We start from the raw sequence: 21,782 nt of genomic DNA, 5'->3' as shown, positions 1-21,782 counted from the left end.
CCCCGTCCGTCCCCACCTCCCACCGTGCCACCTTGTTTATTTCTCCCTGTCACTTAACAAAGGCTGAACCGGTCTTGGCTGCACACTCCCCAGTGAACACTGGACTCCAGGCAGCGCTCCTCTGCCAGCCTCAGTGGGCCCCTGTGACAGTTCCCCATCATCCATAGTGCCTGTCCTGCTTCCCCCTTGCCCCTCCTGCACTCCCTGCTCCCCTTGTCCCAGCAGTTCAGCGTGCTGGCCTTCCCTGAGAGAAGCCATGCAGAAGCACAGCCACCCACCTACCCAAGCTATGTAAGGTTCTTGCTTTGCCTCCTGCCCTGGAAGCCAGCTTTGTGTGGGAGGCCACCGTGTGGGGTCACACACTGCTGTGCCCCCCAGCCCAGCACTGTGCCTGGCACCGGGATGCCCTACATAATTTTCAGGGTCCAGTACAAAATGAAAATGGGGGCCCTTTCTTCATAGGTCATTAAGAAATGTAACACGGCAACAGTGGAGCATCAAGCCAAGTGTGGTGCCCTTCTGAGTGTGGGGGCCTGGCCACCTACATTGGTTGCACACCCATGAAGCCCACCCTGCCTGACACTCAGCAAGGGCCCAACAGGTCTTTGTTGAGGGAAGGAGTTACTAAATGAATGGCAGGTGGAAAGGGCTTTCACGGTGCCTTGATTGACAGGTGAGCAGAAGCCCAGTCCCCTGCGTGGATTCAGGGGTCCGCCTATGTAAGATGGGTGTCTAGGACCTGCAGCCCTGCATTCACTTCTCCATGCCTGGCTTCTGGTCTCTCCTGCGGACCCCTACATGGGCCCTCAGGCTGCCATCTTTTCCAAAAGCCCCCAATGGATTCCTTGCAGAACCTCCTTTACTTCAGAAAAGCTAGAAGACCGGGCTCCTTTGCAGGTGAGGCTTCGCCAGACACCCTCCCAAAGGAAACCCATCCCAAAATTCAGCCCTTCGCTTTTCATCCCAAATGCCCGGGGCTGACACTCGGTCCAGCCCCTCTGATGAGAACCGCTGGTTTGTGGGTGGACTTCTGTAGGGTGACCCCAGGAAGTGAGGAGGCACAGTTGAACTCCCACCCCAGGGTTCTCACTGCCCCTCTGGGTAGGGAGCTATTTTGATCACGTCTATCAATGAGGAAACCAAGGCTCTGGAGAGCAGCAGTTCACGGAAGGTCCCCCAGCAGGTCCTGAGCTGTCTGGGGAGCAAGGGGCCCTGCCCATGGCCAGTGTGAACTGGGCTCCAAATGGGTGGTTCGCTATTGTTTGTGGGATGAACAAATAAGGGAAGGGGAGAGGGGAGGCCACGAGCACTGTCTGTCCGGTGAGGTCCCAGACACGGACCCTCTGAGGTGAAATAGATGCAGGCTGAATGCCAGGCAGCGGTCCACGGGGGAGGTCAGACAGAGGTGGGCTGCGGCCCCTGGTCTGGGGCTGAGCTGCGGCTGGAAACAAAGAGAGCCCAAAGGGGGGGAGCTGGGGAGCAGTTCTCCGCTCACACAATTTCATTTATATATCAGGCAAGCGATTATGCAGCCACAGAGGCTGTCAGATCCTGGCTCAAGTTACCGTGGGTGCCGGGCAACCAAGAAAAGCGCCAGCGTGGGTCCGGGGTGTCCCTTCCCAGGGACGGCTGACGGTGAGAGGAGTTAAAGAAAATAAAACAAGCGTGTGGGGCACTGAGGCAGGGGAGTGGCTTCAGCTGTGCTGGTCTGGGAAGGCCTCTAGGGGGAAGTGGCACCTGAGTGGCCCTTTGGGGGCGGGGGATGGTGGGCCAGCCCAAGGACCCATGAAGGCAGAAGGGGAGGGATCAAAGGAGGGGACAGAGTTCTAGGCGGACAGAGTTCTAGGCAGACAGAATGGCAAGTGCAAAGACAAGCAGGCGACAAGTCGGAGGGACACAGAGGGGTCAGAGTGGCTGGAGTAAAGGGGGGCGGAGCATCAAGAGGGGCTGGGGGTCACCTCCTTTGGGGAGCCTTCGATTCCCGCGCACCTTACACACTCCGCCCAGCTTCCTGCACCGCGGCCAGCCGAGTCCCACGGTCCGGCTCAGGCCGCCTTCCCTGCCCGCGCTGCCAGTCTGGGGAGGGGAGGGCCGGCACGGATTCCTCTCTTCGCACCCCTGCGGCGCACGGCCCGGCGCTGGGCGCCCCGTGGGCACTCGGTAAATATTTGCAGAGCTCACTCTAAGGAATGAATGAACCCATTGGGCGCAACTGGGGGAGGGCGGGGCTGAGGGCAGGTGGGAGGCCGCGGGCGCGGGAGGGGCCCCTGGAAGTCCGTCCTCCTCCTCCTCTTCCTCCTCCTTCCAGGCCCCAGCGCGCACCACTCTGGGGCTCCCGTGGCTGCCTCTCGTGCGATCGAGGGAGCCCAGGCCCTGGAGAGCGCCCCGGGGCCCCGGCTCTCGGCGCCAGAGTTTGGAAGAGGGTGGTTCGCCACCGCCCGAGGGCCAGGGCGCGAGAGGAGCGAGAAAAAGGAGCGCTCGCCTGCCCTCCGCCTCGCCGCCTCCCCGGCGCTCGCTCTCCCGGCCCCTAGGTTTGCTGGCTGCTCCTCCCACCCGCGGCCGCCTCCTGGCTCGCTCGCTCGCTCTTTCGAGCGGGTTTCCAAGCCTAGCGGTGTGCCCGGGCCAGTGCGGGGCGAGGGGCCCCCTGGCCAGCGCCGAGCGGGAGGCGGGGGTCCGGACAGAGAGCAGCGGGCCGGGGAGGGGTCATGTCCGGCGCGGGCGCCGCGGGGCCCGTCTGCTGCAAGTGACCTAGCGGCGTGGACCGCCGCCCGCCCCGCTCACCACCTGGGGCGGCGTGGGCCCTGCTGCCTGTGCCCAGAGCCCGGGTCGCGCGTAGAGCCGGCGCGATGCACGTGCGCTCGCCGCTCACCGCGGCACCCCGCAGCTTCGTGGCGCTCTGGGCGCCCCTGTTCCTGCTGCGCTCCGCCCTGGCCGACTTCAGCCTGGACAACGAGGTGCACTCGAGCTTCATCCACCGGAGCCTCCGCAGCCAGGAGCGGCGGGAAATGCAGCGCGAGATCCTCTCCATCTTGGGCTTGCCCCATCGCCCGCGCCCCCACCTCCAGGGCAAGCACAACTCGGCGCCCATGTTCATGCTGGACCTGTACAATGCCATGGCGGTGGAGGAGGGCGGCGGACCCGACGGCCAGGGCTTCTCCTACCCCTACAAGGCGGTCTTCAGCACCCAGGGCCCCCCTCTGGCCAGCCTGCAAGATAGCCACTTCCTCACCGACGCAGACATGGTCATGAGCTTCGTCAACCTCGGTGAGTGAGGGCAGGAGGGAGGGGGTGACCGTCTCAGTCAGAAGGCGCTTTGCAACGGGGAGGAGGGGGCCGCTTCTTCCATCCAGCCAACCCGTCTTTCCACTCCGGCCGTTTGCAAAACCGTAGCGCCGGGCCAAGGCTCGCCTACCCCCGGGTCCTAGCGGACCCCACGTTGTGCGCGCCCCAGGTAGGGCGAGCCAGGCTCCGTTGGCCTGTGGGAGTTTTGGGGAGGGAAGGACTGGTCTGAAGGCCCGTCCGGGTTAAGTTGGCGGCCGCCCCTCTGGAGCTGGAGACGCCAGGCCGGGCCGCGGCTTAGTTCAAAGCGCGGGGTTTGGTCATGTGAGCTGTGCCGGGTCGGCGCGTCCGCACTACCTGCATTTAAAGAGCCCAGCTCGGCGAAGCTGCCTTCCCGCCCTTTCTGGGCCCCTCTCAGCCGTGCCTGGCCCTGGCATTGCGGGGCGTCGCGCCCCCTCCCCCGCCTGGGTCAGCCCTACCTGTCCGCTCGCGTTGCTCCCGCCCAAGCTTGCTGTGCGCCCAGAGCGCCTCGGGGCCTCTGTCCTGACCGCCGGGCGCCCCCTCGCTCTGAGCTCTCCTGGCTGGAGCTGCGGAAGAAACGTTGCCATTGCGAGCTTTCTATTTTAAATATTTAATGATAGGTCCCGGGCGGGCAGAATCCATTTTCAGCGTTTATCACATGTGGCGTGCAAACCACGGCTTTTGGCGATTGGGTGGCGCGGGATCTCCTAGCAGACGCTGCCGGGGGTGGCTGGGGGACCCGGCTCGGGAGTGGAGCCGCGACAGCCCGGGCGACCCGACGCTGGGGCCGCGGAGGGGGCGCCCCCGCCTGCATCCGTAAGCGCGCACTCCCAGACTTGCTCAGACTCACCCCGGCAGCGCTCTGCAGGGCTGATGATCAAATATTTGGTTTCCGAGATAACACGCCCGATAGCGCTGTTTCCTGAGTCGCTTTCATTCTACATGTGTAACTCGCTGCGAAAACCCGAACGCAGTCGACGGCAAACTCACGCCCACGGGCACTGTGTCAACATGGAAATAATGGTCCTCAAGCCCCTCGCCGGGCACTGGGGGCGTGGAGAGAGGGCCCGGGGAAGCCTGGATCAACCTTAATGCTTCCTGCTCCAGATAAGGTCCCTGGAGGTCCCGGGATGCCATTATCTGTCCTGAATAATAGCCCAAAATCAAACTGCATGAGTTTCAGCGAGAGAGGGGTGGGAGGCTTACATGCCAAAGTAGCTTCAAGAAAGTTTAAATTATACTAAGCGGCCTGTTAGAACGAGGCAGCTCCACATGTCCTGATTCAGGACAATCTCTAAGATGTATGAGGTGGAAAAGAGCAAGGTGCAGATCAGTGGGGTTACAGACGTGCTTGTAGATCACCCCTTGTCCCTGGAAGAAGACCCCGGGAACTGGAAATAAGAGTTCACTGAGGGGCGGGGCAGGACGGGGCTGAGGGAGTGGGAGCGGGGGTCTGACCTTTCATTGTCTGTACCCTTGTCTGTGTGGTTTTTTGCTTTGACAATGTGTATTTACGGCCTATACCAAAAACTAAAGAAAAAAAACAAAACAAACCCAGCTACATATAAATAAGTAAATTGAAACAGATCTCTGTGGCTGTTCCGAGGCTGGGGGTTCACCGGGAACCTTCCTCTGGCCGGGATTTATGGCATCCGTTCTGCTGGGTGCCCATGACTCCCAGGGAATGCAACCAGGTCCCAGTGGAGCCTGGCTGGGGTCATGAAAAAGGTGTCTGGAAAAGCCTGGCTTTGCAAATCCCGTGCAAGAAGTACCCTACCCTGGTGCTTGCAGACCAGTAGCTGGGCCAGACTGGGCGCCCCACCCCCTTCGCTGGAGAAGGGTTGCCAACTGGGTGCCCTTGGGGATCTTGGGGCAGGGCTGTTTGTTCCCCTGGATGGTGGGAGCGAGCCGGGACTTGTTTGGAAAGGCCACAGCTGGGTGGCTTTCCTCCCCTGGCTACACACACACCCTTCAACCCCGTTAGCTCCATTTCTTTCATCTTGAAAGGACAAAGACCGGCTTGTCTGAGCCTCTTAATCAGTCGGGCTGGCTTTGGGCTTTGTGGGGCGGTCCCGACTTTCTCAGGTCTTGCTTTCTGGGACATCACTCCAAATTAGAAGGCAGAGTGGCTTTTTAAGAGAGTGCACTGACCTTGTTTTCTTTCCTTCTGTGTCCCTAAAACTTGAGGTAATTAGTGGGGCGAAAACCTGGAGTGCCGCTTGGCAAGACTCTTCTCTGGATGCTTCTAAGGTTGACCTATTTCTGCCCAGCACGGGAATAAGCCGCCTGTCCCTTCCAGTCTGTTGTGGTCCTGGAATTTCTCCCCAGGAGGGGCTTGGGGGTGGGGTGGGGGATGGGGGGTGGGGTGCATGTAGGAAACTTGCCTGAAAGTTGAGTTTGCTGAGAAAACACATGGTTTTTCCCTGGATTGCAAATCATCGATCTGTAACATAGGACGTTTTCTAAAGGTGTGTTTAGTTTCGCACTTGACCTCAGAGTGAGAAAATGTCACTTGTCCATATCAAACCATTACTTGTTATCATGCCGGGGACCTGGGGGGATGCTGGGGGGCTGTTGTTGGCGAGGGGAGGCTGGCTTTCTCCGCGGCCCCTCCTCCCAGCACCACATACCGGGCTTGCTGTCCTGCAGGGCTTGCGAGACCTCTGCCTGGATTCTGAAGGCTTTTGCAGACCCAGCGCGTTTGTTCTTCCTTCTGTCTGCAGCCAGACTGGGTTTGGTCCCTATAAGTCCTTGGAATTCAAGCTTTTTGCCAGGCGTAGTGGGATCTGAACTGGAGAGGGAACTAGAGGAGAATTTATGACAAAACCAGGTGCTGAGCGTGGGGACCTCAGACCGCACCTTGTGACACAGACCAGCCTGGGCCATAAAGCCCAGCATGATGCTGGGCGAGATGCCCTCGGAGACCCCCATTGTCCCAACCTGCGCCCTTTAAGTTCAAAGGCGAGACTTGTGACCTGGTTTGGATGAACAGGCCCCCGACTTCTCTGTGTGGACTTAATTTTTGGAATTTAAAACAGTCTACCCTCTGTTAAACAGTCCCCAGGCAATGTGAATACTGCTGCTGGAATTTGGAGATATTCGCCCCCACCCCACCCCACTTCGCCCCCCCACCCCCACCAACCATTCTTTCTTTGGAGAAATCCAGCAGCTTCTTTGGGAATCTTCTAAAGAAGCCGGCTGGCACGAGGGGTGTGCAATGCATTTTTATCTCTGGTCCAGGCCATGGAGGAACCAACTTTGTTTAATCTTCGAAGCTAAATTAAAAAAAGGGAAAGTTGGAAACCCATCATTATTGGGCTCCGTGGACAAAAGTGGCTTTTGTGAACGCAGCGGAAGAGGAGCGAGAGCCTCGCCGTTTGCCTTTTCCTTTATACCATCTGGCTATCCTTTTTGTTGACAAGTGTTTGGCATTAAGATCTCTCCTTTTGCCCCTTCAGAACAGGCCTTACCACTGTAGAGTATTAGAAAAAGATTCTGTTACAGTTTAAAAATTTCCTTCAGGGAGTGCTCGGGGAAGGGAGCGCGGGCTGCAGGCATTTGCAGCTGTAACCTGGCTTGTGTTAAGATTTGGAAGGGCTGTTCCACATTCCAGCGCGCGGAGCGCGGCCCTCACTGGTAAGCAGCCAGAGGTTAATATAGATGTCACACACGCGGTCCCTTCTCCCTCTCCTTCTGCAGAACCCCATCGCTCCAGGAGTGCACCGACAGCTGTGTTTTCAGTAACCCTTTCAAAAGCGCTTCTTTTAAACCTCATTTTCCTGCTTCTATAAATCAAAGATCTTCTCCACCCCCCCCCACCCCCCGCCACCCTCTCCCAAGGATATATGTGACCCAGATTTGAACTTTTTTGATCTTCTTTGTATTTCTCTTCTGGAGCCAGAGCAGGTTAAGGCTGAGCCCTGGATGGGCCGGCTGGGGCAGCTCCTTTTCGGTTTTATTCCAGGCTTGTCCTTCAGTTGGGGAGGGGCCCATCGAAGGGGTGAGGGAGGAGGCCAAACACAAAGCCATGTCGGGGTAGCGAAGAGCCGGCAGGCAGGGAGAGAAGAAGCCGCTCCTGGGACGCAGCCCTCGCGAGCCCCGGCTCGGGGCCTTGCGTCGGGGAGCAGGCTCTCTGGCCTCTGCCGAGGTAAACACAGCTGGTGTGCGATCCCTGGCCACCGGAATGCCTGCGATGTGAGCGAATATCACATGGCCGCTGAACTCCGAGGCAAGTGATGACTTCATTCCAGGGAGAGTCCCATCTCAGTTGATTGATCACCCCTATCACGTTAACCCCCCCACCCCATTGGGTAGGGTCACATTTGGCCCAGGGCAAGACACAGTGTCCTAACACTCCCCCAGGCCCCACCCCGCCCCAGCTGCCCTTCCACCTCACCAGCTGAGTATTTTGAATGGAGAGTCCTTTGCACCAAATGGCTGGCCACGTTCCTTTTTCTGCAGTCACTCCTCAGACCTAGCTGGGGGCTGTTGACACACTGTTTTTTTTTTTTTTTTTTTTTTTTTTTTTTTTGCAAGTTGCTGCAACGCTTAGCCTTAATGCACTCTGGCCGTGACATGGGGGTTATGGCACAGGCAGGGATGTGTGGGACCCGTCATGTATTGTCAGAAGGAATGTGAGGATTAGCCTTCCAAGCGTGGTGTGGGGAGAGCCCTGCAGCTGTGTACACTTATTATAAAAGATTTAAGTCCCACTGGTAAAATCAATATATTGAATTGCATGACCCTCTGCTTTTAATTAGTTTAAATCAAATGTGCCGGTGCCATTTGCCGCCTCTCGCCTTCATGGGGTGAGGAAATGCCAATATTTACATAGAAACTGTTAATTTGTGGTGAAAATGATAACACATTTAGCTTTACACACCCAAATGGCCCCGACTTGATGGATCCCAGATCGAGGAGGAGCTGTGGGGTGATGCCACCGGGGCGAGGGGGCTTAGGCCCTGGGTGCCGGATGCAGGTGGGGGAGCTGCAGGTGAGGATGCTCGTCTTTCAAGAAGCGAGCCATTCCTTGCCCTGCCAGCCAGAAGTGTGGAGATTCACTCACATCGTCTCTCAAATCGCTTCTCTTAAGCATGCTTACAAAATTGGGGAGCAGGCATCCGCCTCCCCGGTTGTTTGGATCTGTTTCCCTCAGCACGCCGGGTCCTTTGCACGGGCAGCTCGAGGCACGGTCCTTTATTTATTCTAGAGCTTCAGGTGCTTTTCTTTCCAATCGCTGCCACCTCCAACAGAGGAAGGGTTCTCGCGCGGCCAACCATCCCTCCCGCGCGCGATCGCGGTGATGATGTGAGCCGTCCACTCTGGGCTGTGTGCTCAGCGGCGGTGGAATTCTGGCTGCTGCAGCAAATGGCACTTGACAAATAACATTTGACAAAAATGTGACGTGGTATTTCTTAACGTGGAACCGATATTTCCTAGATAACCTTCCCCGGTGAAAAGTGACGCACACCCAACATGAAAGGGCAGGGCCGGCGAAGACCGGGGCCGCCGCCGCGGACGCTGCCCTCCCTGGAGCGGAGTGTTTATGGTTTGGGGGGGCATTAGGGGCGCACGAAGTTTGACACTTACTTATGTGAAACCCTGAGTAGCATGTGCGATGCCGCCCTTTCAACATTCGCGTTGGAAGGCATTGTTGGGAGCCGCGCAAAGCCTTTGCTGATCCGCGTGGAGTGGGTTGAATTAATGACAACGCAGAGAGCCCCAGTTTTAGGGTAATTGCTTTATTGTTTTGGAGCCAGGGCGCTTATAATCCGGTTCCTGTACAAGCATGTTTAACGTGCGTTAATGCATTTCCAAACCAGAGCCTCTCAGCACAGCCCTGCTTTTCATTAATTGATGTCGGTAGCATGGTACAGTATTTCAAAGGGCTGGCCAAGTATAAACTGTGTTTCCAATTTCCTTCCTTTCCTGTGTTTGGAATGCCAATGTTAATTTGTTCCCATGCAGGAGCGGGGACTGCCAACTGCGGCTTTCTCTAAAGGGCTTCACCGTGAAGGCTTCCAGCCCGCGCCGATGCTCAGGGCTGCCTGGCCAAGTTTCCTGACACTTTGCAGCTAATTCTGGATGATATATGGAGTGGGGGGTTGGGGGGCTTTACTGCCGTGTAACGGAAGTTCTCGGTGACAGCAGAGGGTGTGACTTGGCCAGGGACAAAGGCACGGCGTCCACAGTGATTCTCTTTAGACACAGCTTAAACCCACATGTCTGTTTCCACTGGGGTTGCCTCCGAGCTGCGTGACCTTGAGCGAGCCACTCAACATCTCTGAGTTTGCTTCCTTGTTTTAGAAAGCTGCATAGCCACCCCCTCCTCCACAGATCCCCGTGAAGACAAAAATCATGTCGCACGTGTGTCGAGTCTGGCACACAGTAGGTGCACACAAAAAATGGGAGCTCTTGTTTTTCTTGGTGGGCAGATCACGATTCACTTTGGCCTGTTAGTCCACATTTCAGTTCCTAAGTATCTAGTCGTGTGATACTGAAATGAAGCCACCACGTTGTCTTACCGATGTCAAGAAAACGGCCCCAAGGCTGTGTGTGCACGCGCGTTCCGTTCCCCTCCACACGCAGGGATCGGGGAGACATGGACGAGCTCACGGCACGCAGGGAGGAGAAGGAGAGTGTAATGCTGATTCTCCCTGAAGCCTTGGTGGCTATTTACAAACTTTACTCCTTGGGAAACTGAAACTTGAGTGAGGGCTATACAGGAACTCTTTGTATCGTCTTGAAACTTTTCTCTGAGTCAAAAATTACTCCAAGATAAAAAGCTTTCCTTTCAAGAAAAAAAGAAAAACAACAAAACAACCCCCATTACTGAAGTATTTCTTCCCACCCCCTTCTGGAAGATGGTCAAAGTACAAATTGTCTTTTGCTTCAAGGGAGTGACAAGCCCAAAGCATTCATTAACAGGACAGCCCAACTTCCCCACTTTTTATGGGAGCAGGTGCAAGACTGCCTCCCTCCCCCTGCTGCGGTCAGGCTGTGACAAAGCCCCGTTTCTCCGTGTGGGTTCAGTGCCTTTAGAAGGCTCTGGAGACCAGAGGATGTGGAGCCGGCCTCCAGGGCCTGCCGCGAGGGGTGGGTGTGCTCCCTCAAAGCTTCCCAGAAATTCCCTCGGCGCGCTCTCTACTGTGAGAGCCCTGACTTAGCGAGTATTAGGTTTCCCTGCGTCTTCCAGGTCACGTGTTCTTCTTTTACCTCCTTATCTCCCCAGAGGAGCTTTCAAGTTTCTCATCGTCGGTTGCCTGGCTTAATTAAATTTGGCTGTGAATAAAAACGTGTGCTGTTTCCAAAACCGAGCGCTTGCATGTTTTTAAGCGTTGCCGTGGGGCCTGTACCGTCTTGCAATGCCAGTCTCTCTTGCTTTCATGTAGTTTGAAGAAGAAAAAAAAAAAAAAAAACCGAAGCGCCTAACATGACAGGCGGCCTCCGGTGCGCTCATCTGCCCAGCAATTTAACCACACACACAAAGGCCGGCGAGTTATTCTGTGGTTTCCATGACTTGTGTTTTGGCCTTTGATAAAGGCCTTTTTTCTTGACTGTTTTTTCGGACATTCCTACTCTCCTGCCCTGGCTCTGCCCTGCTCAGTTCTCACGGCACCGGAGGTGGGCCGACAGTGGCCATGTGTGACCGAGGGTGAGGTGAAGCTGTCCTCACGCATGTTTGCTAACTAGTTTCTAACCTTGTATCCCCGCGAATACATTTTTGAGTCCACACTTGAAATAGTAATAAATGGAGTCACTGTTGTTTTAGGAGAGTTTGTACGATATAGAACAAAGCCTAAGACAGAAATTTAACTAGGAGGCACTCAAGGGAAAAACCACCCAAAATTCGAATGCTCCCTAGGGTACATTTTAACTAATTGATCATTAATTAATACAAAGATTTTCATTTTCATGAATGAGACACATTTAACTAATTTTGCCATCACTAACATTTGCAAGGGGATGCAATTTGATCTTTCAGAATCCTGGGTCAGCAGTTTGGGGTCAGTGAGCTAAAGGTCTGGTCCTAAATTTTGATCATTTTGACCCTTTGTTTGTCTTGTCAACGTAAATGGATTTATTCTGTTATCACAACGAAGCTCACAATGTCAGTAGGTTAAGACTCAGTAGGTTTGTCGCTCTCTTATATTAAGTGACAGCTCCATCGTGGGTTGGGAGGGTGCTCCGATCCTCAGAATGATGGAACTGCTTGTCCCCCTTTTGAATGTCACCAGTTGTGGCACCCGAGGGGGAAGGCAGTGTGAACTGGGCATGAGCTTGTAACATTTTCACCTGGAAGCGACCCAACGCTGCCCACCCTCCCTCGGTCAGAGCTAGTCACACGGCCCGACCTGACCCAAGGCGGGAGGAGGTTACAATCCACCCCCCTTGCTTGGAAAGCACCTGGGAAACGGCACTAGTGACTGTCACCCTCCCGTCGGGGAAGGCTGTCTTCCTGGATAAAGAGGTGGGAATGGAACAAGTGAGCTGCCCGGCTGCCTTCCTGACACAAGCTCCTTCTTTTTGAACCTCCTCCCCCAGCTCCACAGATTGTTGTTGGAGCTCAGCTGGTTAATGTCCGTCTTCCCCGACGTCCATCAGTTCTTGAAGTTCACTGAGTTGTCATTGTAACGTATTCCCCCTGTATCCCAATGGATCCCTCTTGCCACCCCCACTTTGGAGGCCAGCATTTCTAGAAGCTTCTGCATGACTGGGTTAGTCACGTGGTTCCGTGAGAATAACTACCTCTCTCCTGTCCCCCTCGTACGAGGACACGCCTCTTCAGGACGTGGCCTTCGGCAAAAGCGAGCTTATGCTTTAGCTTTAGTTCGTGGTGCCTGACCCAGAGGTCTGAGGGGCTTGACTCTGGTCCCACTGAGGCGCTTGTCCCGGCTGGCGGGCGTCCGGGCTGCACAGAGGACGGCCTGGTTCGTGACGTCGCGCCCTGGCTGGGAGCGCAGCTCCTTCCCCCTGGGCCTCGGCATAGAGGCACCTCCTCGTCCAGGCAGGACCTTGCCCGGCTGAATCTAGACGCTGAATTCAGAGGCCCCTTCACTATCGGAGCGCATCGCTGGAATGAACCGTCGTGATCAAGTGGGAGGGAGGCGCTGAGACCTTTCTGTGGCAGTAATGGACTTCTCACGGCTTCCTTTGTTGGGGTCCTCGTTACCTCTCCCCACGTTCCGTGGACCACGTCGTGCTCCCATTTTAGGGGCGAGGAGCCTGTCGGGCCCCTCACTTGCAGAGCCAGGAAGTGGTGGGTTGGCGTTTGAATCCAGCTCCCGCTGAATGCAAAGCCGTCCATCCGCTCTTTGCTCCCAGCCCCATGGGGGCACGGGAGTCGGGTAGGGGTCACCGGAACGATGCTGAGCCCTTGGCCTTGACTCTGCGGCTTGGTGCCCTGAAGAGCAGGAGAAGGATAAGCGGCTCAGACCTTCCCCTTTCATGATCCACCTGCTTATTATAACCGACCTCTCCTCTGTCTCCGTGGCGGAAACATAATTGTCAGAGCAAAGGGCCCCGAGTGCCCATGTAGAAGGGATGCCAACGTGTTCCCACACCTCCTTGATGGGGGAATTCCATGGGCAGCCAGAGATGGATATTTTCATAGCAACCTCAAGACACTGTCTGGGAAAGACCCTGGGGATGGCGTTCCCACTTGTGCCGGAATAAATAGTGCATGTTGTTTGTCACAGCATAAAATTACCTGTGGTCTGAATGCCCACGAGCAGGGGACTGGGGAAATCGATGCGTCCTAAACTCACCTGTCCGTGCGTCAGGACCAGAAGGGAAGGCAAGGAGTTCTTGCCTCTGTATTAACAGAATGCAAATTGCGGAAGGATGTTTTGGGCGTGACTATGTGTCATTGTGTCCCACACAAGGGCCCCCAATAATGCCGGCTGTGGTCTGTGGCCCCAAACACGGGTCGCGAGCCTCTGGGGAGGCAGGAAGGGGATGGGACAGGGGACGGACTTTAGACAGACTCCAAGGGCTCCTGTCGAGTTTTCTTTATTTAAAAATAAGAAACCATTAGGAAGGGCCACGTGGGATCCTGGATTGGATCTCGGGGCAGAACAAGAGCATCAACAGGAAAACTGGGGCAATCCGAAAAAATCTGGAGTTTGGTTAGTCGTGACCCACAGATGTTCATTTCTTCGTTTTGACAGGTCTCCCCTGGTTATGGAAGATGTGACGTTGGGGGAGGCTCGGCGAGGGTGCATAGGAATCCTGTACTATCTTTGTAATTCTTCCGTGCTCCTGAAGTTATTTAGGGGGAAAAAAAAAGCAACGACCATATTAACTCTCGTTAATTCTTAGCTGTGGGTACCTGGGTGTTTGTTACATTTTTTCCCACATTCTTTGTGGTTACGTTTTTCCATGCCCCAATGAACCAGAAAGCCCTCCCGCTGGAGATGAGGAGAGGGGGCTGTTGGTGACGTCCCTGTCTCCAGTCTTAGAGTGTGTTCGGGGTACCACACCCCAAAGGCCAATAACTTATCAACCCACAGACCCACGAACATGACGGGGCCTCCGCCAGCAAAGCCTGCTCGGCAGTACCCTGAGACCTTTAAAACTCTGTCTCTGTTCATAGAAGCTCCATATAAAGCCGTCATTGGTTTATGAGCAAGAAAGAGGGGGTGTGGGGGTCGTTTCAGGGTTTTTGGGTTTCCTCTTGGTCCTGAACTTCGTAAAATGCCCCCCACCGTCTTCCCTCTTCTCAGGTTCCATTCCTGACTGCCTTGACCTAACATTGGTTGAGAGAGAAGCCCTTAAGAACGGCAGTGGGGCCTCAGAACCTTCCCGGGCTAGTAAATGTTTATAGGGTGGAGGCACCGGTTGGTCATTTCCTTCAGGAGGAAGCAATAAATGAAGCTCCTTGCTTATACCCACTCAAACCCTGAGCGCCTCATTGTCTTAATATACTGGGGGGTGGGGGCGGGGAGGAGGGGAAGGGGGATCCCGACATCTCTAGGGATCTTGTGACCCAAACACCCTAGGATTTTGGAAGTGCCCCTTTTAGGTAGGTTTAGGGATGGGGTTTCCCAGCCTCGGCACTACTGACATTCTTAGCCAGACGGTTCTCTGTTGTGGGGACCTTCCTGTGCATTTCAGGATATCGGCATCCTGGCCCCTGCCCACCAGATGCCAGTGGCACCCCTCTGGAAAGTTGTGACAGCCAAAAATGTCGCCAGACATCGCCAAATGTCCCCTGGAGGGCCGCATCGCCCCCCCAGTTGAGAACCACTGGTTTAGGGTCACTTTCCTCAAACTTGGAAACCGATTTGAGAGCCTTTGCTTCAAAGCCACTGGCCCATGGCAGCGAGCAGAGAAAGCAGCATTTCTAGACCGGTGGGTTATTTTCCGGTTGAAAGGAGCCCAGATTGCAATCAGAACGTGAACCCTCCCCTGGGAACGCAGCTCTGCCTGGGCTGGCGGCACCCTGGAGACGAAAACAGAGGGCTGGTGTCTAAAGAGCCACCCTCCTCTCCTGGGAACCAAAATAGTTTCACAGCGCCTTTGCCGGCTGATCCCAAGAGACTGCTGAACACACGCTGAGAACTGGTCCCTCCCCCGCCCCTCCAGCTCTCCCCAGGAGGAAACAGGGCAAACCCCCCTCTTACCCAGTTCCCTCTCTTGGCTGGTGACTGGTTGGGGTGAAGGGCGAGAGCAGGGAAGCTGCATTTCCCAAGTGCTGCTGCACCCCAGGAGCTGCGGGAGCAGAGGACCTGGGGCCCGGCCCAGCCCAGCCCGCTGTCTGTTTTTGTGAGCAAGAAGCCTTTCTACATTCTTTGAAAGGTGATACATGATCAGGAGAAACAGAGTGCTTCATGGCGTGAAAAGGAGGGGACGCTCCAGCTCTGGTGTCCGTGGGGCTTTGTTGGAGCATGCTCCTCGTGGGTGCAGCGTCTGGGCACCTTCGTGCTTCAGAGATGGGAGTCGTTGCCGCGGAGACTGTTCTCCGTGGCCCGTTCGAGAAGTTTGCTGACCCCTGCTTCAGGCGGGCTGCGCCCTCTACCTGGGAAAGGGTAAAAAAAAAACTAAAAGCCTGAGTTTATCTGCCTCTCTGTCCCTCTGCAGACGCCCAGTGACACATAGACACCCTCTCTCCTCCTGGAAGGCCAGAGGAGCTTCTTCCGGTTTGAGGAAATGCTGATTTAAGCAGAAATCTCTGCCGACTTCTGAGCATCTTGGGTGTGGGACGTGCATTATGAATCCCCATGGAGGCCACGGAGCGCTCCGCACGCCTCTTCCTCGCTAGCCTTCGTCCCAGCATCCTCCACCCACGTTCTGTTTGCAAAAAATTCTCCTAACATATGCCTGGTGGCAGCTAGGACTGGCTCTGGGGTCAGACCACGTGAGTCTGAATCCCACCTCTGCTACTGGTTAGCTTTGCGACCTCGGGCAGGTGATGGGCCCGGGGTAACTTTGGGGGCTGCCTCCTGGGCAGAGGCAGGAGCAGAGCTAAGCACGGTGCCTGGGCGGCCTCCGCCTCCCGGAACATCAGCTGCCGGCAGAGACTGTCACTGGCCGGGCCGGACATGGGCCACTCTGGAGCCGGCCTGCCCCGGGTGGGTCCCCAGTGTGGTCTTGGCGTTCGGGGAGGTGGGATGTGCTGCCTGCTCATTCCAGGACCAGAGCAGGGATCTGGGTCAGGCTGGTGGTACCCCTGCTGGAGCCGGAAGCCCAGCTATGCTGATTGGGCGCAAGACGCACCAGGAAGTTGGTTTTCTTACTACGAATCCTGCTGTTCTAGAAAGCGGCCTCCTGCCGACTGACACGTGTGTTTATCGATGTGGGGTCTTAAGGACCTACATGTGCCTGCCAGCTTAGGGCAAAAGCAACCCCTCAGATTTAGACACTTGACTGTGGGCTGGCCCACTCTTAAAATCAATCAATCAGTCAGTCAGTCAATCACAGAGAAATTGCTCTGTCTCTTTCCTAAACGCTGTTTGTCAGACGCCGTATGGTGGCATTCCCACCGCCCTGTGCCCACCCCCACTTTGATATGGACAGCTGACATTTCTCCATCGTAAGTGACGACCCCCTGATGCCAGCCGCCCATCCACAGCATGATTCCCACATTTGTTTTTACATGTGAGAAAACTGAGACCCAGTTTCGCGGACATCAGGTCTGGCTTTGAGTCCCCAGGCACCAGGGTGTGGCCTCAGGCAAGTCACTGCAGGGTCCAAAGTGCTCAGGCTGTTACCCAAGCCCCCCGACCTGAGTGGGCCAAACCACGGACATTCATCCCTCGCCGTCCAGAGGCGGAGGCCCGGGCCCAAGGGCCCAGCCCAGTTAGTTCTGTTTCTCTGCCTGGCTTGCTGACCAGACGCCTTCCAGGCAGAGGGGGGGGGACTCTAGTCGCCTCTTCTTAGAGGGGCACTGAGTCCATGGTGGAGGCTCCACCCTCATGACCTCGTCTCAACTGAATACTGCCCAAAGGCCTCCTGTTGGGGGGCGGGGCTTCAACGCACAGATTTGGGGGGATACAATCCAGTCTGTAGTGGTTCCCCTCTAAGGCCGGGTGGCTCAGGGCCCGGGGGCGGCTGGGGTTTCCTGAGATTACGGCAGGGAGCTCTTGGAAATGGAGGTTGCTCCGAGGGCGGCCCTTGGGGACCCTCTGGGTGGAGAGTCTCTCTGGGCCCTTCTGCAATCAGGACAGTGGACTCTTGCCTGTGGTGCTGACCAGCCCGCCAGTGCATGTCACTGGGGACACCTGCAAGGGCCTCTCTAAGTCCAGCCTGGGCCCTCGTGGTCAAGGCTATGCGTCTCCCCAAGCAGTTTCACATAACAAATTACGTATGTTATCTACTCAGCTCCCACGGTGGACCTGCCGAGAGGCTGGGCACCTGAGAACCAAGCGGTCCCTTCCACGGGGGCTAGGCTGAGGGCGGGGGGCAGGACGGAAGGAGGGCACAGTGGGAACTACCTTTGAAGTCCCTTAGGAAGCCGCTGCGTGGGGTGCACACAGCCCCTCTGTCTCTGTGCTGAGTCCCTGTCGCTGGTTTTCCTTCCAGCATCGGGGCAGGTGACTGCCTCTTCCATGGCACCTGAGATGGAGGCATTGGCTTACGTTTAGGGACAACATCGTGCCGAAATACTTCTCTTTCAATACGGGCACCACCCTCAGGGACAGGAATTGCAGCGAGACGTATCCCTCCCAAAGCCTGCCCCCTGCTTCTGTGCAGAGGGAGGGTGTCTCATGGAGGGTTTTTTCCTCTAAGACCCAGAACACCCGCCGGAGCACTAAAACCATGTCATCCTCTCCCACAATAGCAAGGCTTCGGGGAGGCGGTCCCCAGTTTGGGAGAGCAGCCCAGGGATATCCTCCGGCGCCCACGATCTTTCCAGCTTCCCTCCGTGATCCTGAAATTCCTTACACCTGTTGCCTCACGGGTGCGAGATGGCTGTCCCCGCCCCAGACATCACGTTTAAGGCAGGACAAAGGGGAAGGGTCCAAAGACCCCTCCTTGCTCATCTAGCTCTTGGTTTCCTGGAAGCTCTTTAGAAGACCTCAGGCCCGCGGGCCAGACCGGTTCATTGGGCCAGGTCTTGCTGCAAGGACGGATGGGAAGGTAGGACGCGGACCCACGGCCGCCACAGTGAGCGGTGCATGGGGAACACGTGTTGGGGGGGGGGGGTTGCTAGGCAGCCACCTGCAAACGGTATGTTGTTTCTCTCTCCCTCTCTGCTGTTGTCTACGTGGTCTGTAGTTGGATTTAGGGAAGTTATGTGCACGTGGATTTTGGCTCTAGTCCTTGCCCAGATAAACAGAGGCCCCATTCTAGCGTCCGGAGTGTGCAGACAACTGAGGCAGTACGGGCATGCGCAGAAGATGGGTGGCGTGCTGACGGTCACTGAGCCAGCCCTCTGCAACCCATGGGGCGGCTTTCATTTCTCTTTAAACTCAAACCCGTAAGGAGGTACGACTTTAACGCTAACTTTGAAGCCTGCACGCGGCTCCAGCCAGCGGCCAGCTGTTTGCTGAGGACAAACCTGATTTTATGTGCAGAACCCTCCTGATTGCCTTTGATGCGAGGCCGAGTTCTGGGAAGTGACCTGAGCAGGTCAGGAATCGTCGGCCCCCGGGGAGAAGCAGAGGCTGGGGTGGGGCTCGGTCTGAGCTCTGCTGGCGGGACAGGTGGCTCCTGTTTCCCGTCGGGTAGAGGAGGAACAGGTCAGGATACTCAAGGCATCTCAAGGATCTGTGTCATTGTTTGCTCACCGAGGGTGGGGAGCTGCTTGGAGGAGAGCCTGCCCTGGCGGAGCCTTGTAGGCACGGCGGCAGCCTGAAAGGACCTTCCAGTCAGCGGGTCCTGGGCCCCGGGTTACTCATGCTTGTTTGCAAGAGACACCATCGTGAGAGCACCTGCCGCATCCTGAGGCCCCTGCAGGTTGGAAGGGATGGTCCGTGGGGCAGGGGGGTAGAAGGTATTCTCGGGGCTTGTTTCCGGGCGGCCTGTGAACCCAAGTATGTGTACAGACTGCTAGGGTTGTAAGCAAAAGAAATATGTGCAAACTAGTTTAAGGAGGAAAAACAAAAGGAAACCAATACACCCGCAAGCCTTGGGAAAGGACTCGCCTGCACCTCGAAGGCCCTTCAAGAATCCAGGGGCTGTTCTCTCCACACAGCTCACCTCCGCCCCTGACAGCTTCCTTCTTACCCCTGCGGCTCTGGGTACCTCGCTACGCTGCCTATTGGGAGAAAGTCGGCCACCCAAGCCCGCCTGTAGTCTGGCGAGCCGCAAACATGCTTGCCCTGCTTCCCTAGTGGGTTATAAGGGCCACGGATGCTGTTCTCACCAGCGAGACATGGGAGGTCACCTAGGGGTGGAATGGGGTGGGAGGTGATTCTGGATATTCTGCTTCCTGATGAGTGACAGCCCAGCAAACAGGACTGTCTACCCTTCCCCCCCTTTTCCTGCCTTGAATGTGGCCCCGTGACATTTGGAGCCGTGGCAGGCGTTTTGTGGCCACGAGGCAGCAGGCCTGAGGATTAAACATCAGTGTGCAGACCATAGCAGAGCAAGGAGGCAGAAGAAACTCAAGTTCAAGTTCTTGATGACATGGTGGAGCTACTGTGCCCCACTAACATTCCTGGGGAGGGACTCTCAGGAAGCTTGGATCACATGCTCACGCATGAGTCAGCTGGGTCTAGAAGGCAGATCATGCTGCATAAACAGGATTGCTGGGAGTCAGCCTCTGATCCCTTAGAGCTGGGTCTGGGGGTAGGGGGTATGCCGACTACTCAATTATAGCTATGTCAGCTATTATAATTGTCATTAATTAATAACAATTGCCGTGACGACCATTCAAGTGAGGGCTGTATGACCCTACCTGTTTTATAGACCCGAAAACCGAGCACAGAGACATGAGTGGCTGGCCCAGGATAGCCAGGGAGCGTATGTGAATTCAGAGATGTCATTCCCAACCTCTCCCTCTTGGACTTGAGGCTGAGCTGTTCCTCAGAGAAGAATGGGTTTGGAGCCAGTCAGTAAACAGCCTTCTCCTGGGAGGGCCATCTGTGAGGGCAGTAGGAAGCCATGCAAAGGCTTCCCAACGATGTCCTTTAGACACACTGTCCTATTTCCTTGATTATCAGTGGTTCTGGAATGAAGAGGCCAAAACTGATAAAGGTGGTGATGTCTTTCCCCCAAAGAGCTGTCCCTAAATTGACTGCACCTCCGACGATAGAGAAACTATGTACGGACACAAATACTTCTTGAGTGGAACTGGACGTGGAGCAAGCCAGCCAGCATTTATTGTTAATCAAACTGTTTATTGAAGTGTAATGTGCGTACAGAGCCGCGCACAAATCAAGAACAGCTAGGGATTTTTGCAGAGCGAACACATCTGGGTAACCAGTGCCCAGATCGGGGAACCAGACCAGCTCCCAGAACCCCCTCCCACCCCTCCCCAAGGGCGACCACTGCCCTGTCTCCTAACAGCACAGGCTAGTCTCGCCTGCCTTAAAACTTTATGTCAGTTTCATTGGACAGGAATTCTCTTAAATCACTACTAATCACTTCCAATGATTTGGGCAGCTGACCTCATCTAGAACAGGACTGTTTACAACTCTGCTGGTGACATTCAGCCGAGGACCCAAAATGTGATTTCAAAGCCAATCTTCGGTTTGATCTCGGATTCTTCTTCCTTTACCAGAAATAGGTGTGAAGGACCACGGTGCGATTTTGAGGGTGTTTTGATTGTTCGGGTGTAGGTTGTTAAACATGTAGGCACAGAAAGAAGGAGGCTCTCGAATACTCTTATTTTGAAAGGGAGATGGCAGCCCAGCTCGAAGGAAGCACAGAACAACCTTTGCCTTCGCTGCACCTGCACGGCCAGGGCCTAATGAGTTTAGGCTGATGGAACCCAGACCTCAGGAAGGATTATAAATTCTCATTTGATTTGATTTGCTTCTAAAGTACCTGAAACCGGCTGCGCCTGCCCAGCCGACCCAGGACTCTCTGGCTGCTCCAAGGGAAGGTCTGGGCAGGCGCCCTCCTGTCCTGGGAAAGGGGGTCGCCACCGCAGCCCCTCTCCCCACTCCGGCTGCTCCCGGGGCCCCACGATTGCTAGTCTCTGTCTCCTTGAATTCTCGCAACAGCGCCACTACCGGGGCCGAGGAATGCCCCCATTTTATGGCGTGGGGGTGGGGTAGGGCAGAGCCTCCCAGAGGTGGCTTACCTTGTCCTGAGTCCCTGGTGGTGATTGGCGAGCCCACGTTGAAACCCAGGCTGTGGGTCCCCCGGCCCATCTCTGCCCCATGGGGTATGTTCCCTGAGTCTCTTCATTCAGATACTGGGGGCCCTGCCAGTGCGAGACAGTGAGTGCAGTAGATGGCTGGTGTGGCTCAGGGGATTGAGCGCTGGCCTGCAAACCAAAGGGTCGCCGGTTTGATTCCCAGTCAGGGCACATGCCTGGGTGGCAGGCCAGGTCCCCAGTTGTGGGCGTGCAAGAGGCAACCACATATTACTGTTTCCCTTCCTCTCTTTCTCTCTCCCTTCCCCTCTCTCTAAAAATAAATAAAAATCTTTAAAAAGTATAATGTGAGTGGTTAGGCTCTAGGAAGGACATGAAAGGGGCTGGGAGGGGAGGGTGGCTGTGGGGCTGGCACCGCCAGGCTGAGCCCAGCTCAGCCGAGCACAAGGGCCCATGTCCTGGGGCAGAGCACCCCCCCCCCCCCATGCTCTTGAACTTGGTGGGTCTGGTGATTATCCAGCGTGATATCCTTCACCAAGTGACCAGCACCCAAGCCGCCCTGGGACTGAGCAGGAGTCATCGCGCCTGTTCTACAGCTGGAACCAGGGACCGCGGAGCCTCTAGCGTCCAGCCCGGGCCTGCCGCACAACCTGGAATTAAATTCTCCTGCTTCCGTGGGATTTCTCTCTCGGAGGAAAAAGCTTCTCCCCTGTCTCTGAGAACGTACTTTCAGATGCTTGTTGGCAGCGAGGTCATCATGTCCTTGGGCTGCTTC

The 21,782-nt window shown here is 55.9% G+C and overlaps 1 protein-coding gene across 1 annotated transcript in view; it reads left to right on the top strand.

Moving 5' to 3' along the window:
* The first annotated feature begins 2,313 nt into the window (after positions 1-2,313).
* Positions 2,314-21,782, top strand: part of BMP7 (bone morphogenetic protein 7) — a 72,086-nt gene continuing 52,617 nt past the window's right edge. Inside the window, exon 1 of the mRNA XM_090286596.1 lies at positions 2,314-3,264. Within this exon, the coding sequence (XP_090142722.1) occupies positions 2,847-3,264 (418 nt within the window). The 5' untranslated portion in view covers positions 2,314-2,846. The remainder of the gene's footprint in view (positions 3,265-21,782) is intronic.

Source organism: Furipterus horrens, unplaced genomic scaffold (assembly GCF_987537825.1).
Source record: "Furipterus horrens unplaced genomic scaffold, mFurHor1.1.pri manual_scaffold_8, whole genome shotgun sequence".
Taxonomy (NCBI): Eukaryota; Metazoa; Chordata; class Mammalia; order Chiroptera; family Furipteridae; genus Furipterus; species Furipterus horrens.
The sequence above is the reverse complement of the archived record's forward strand: the minus strand, read 5'-3'. Positions and strand labels throughout refer to the sequence as shown.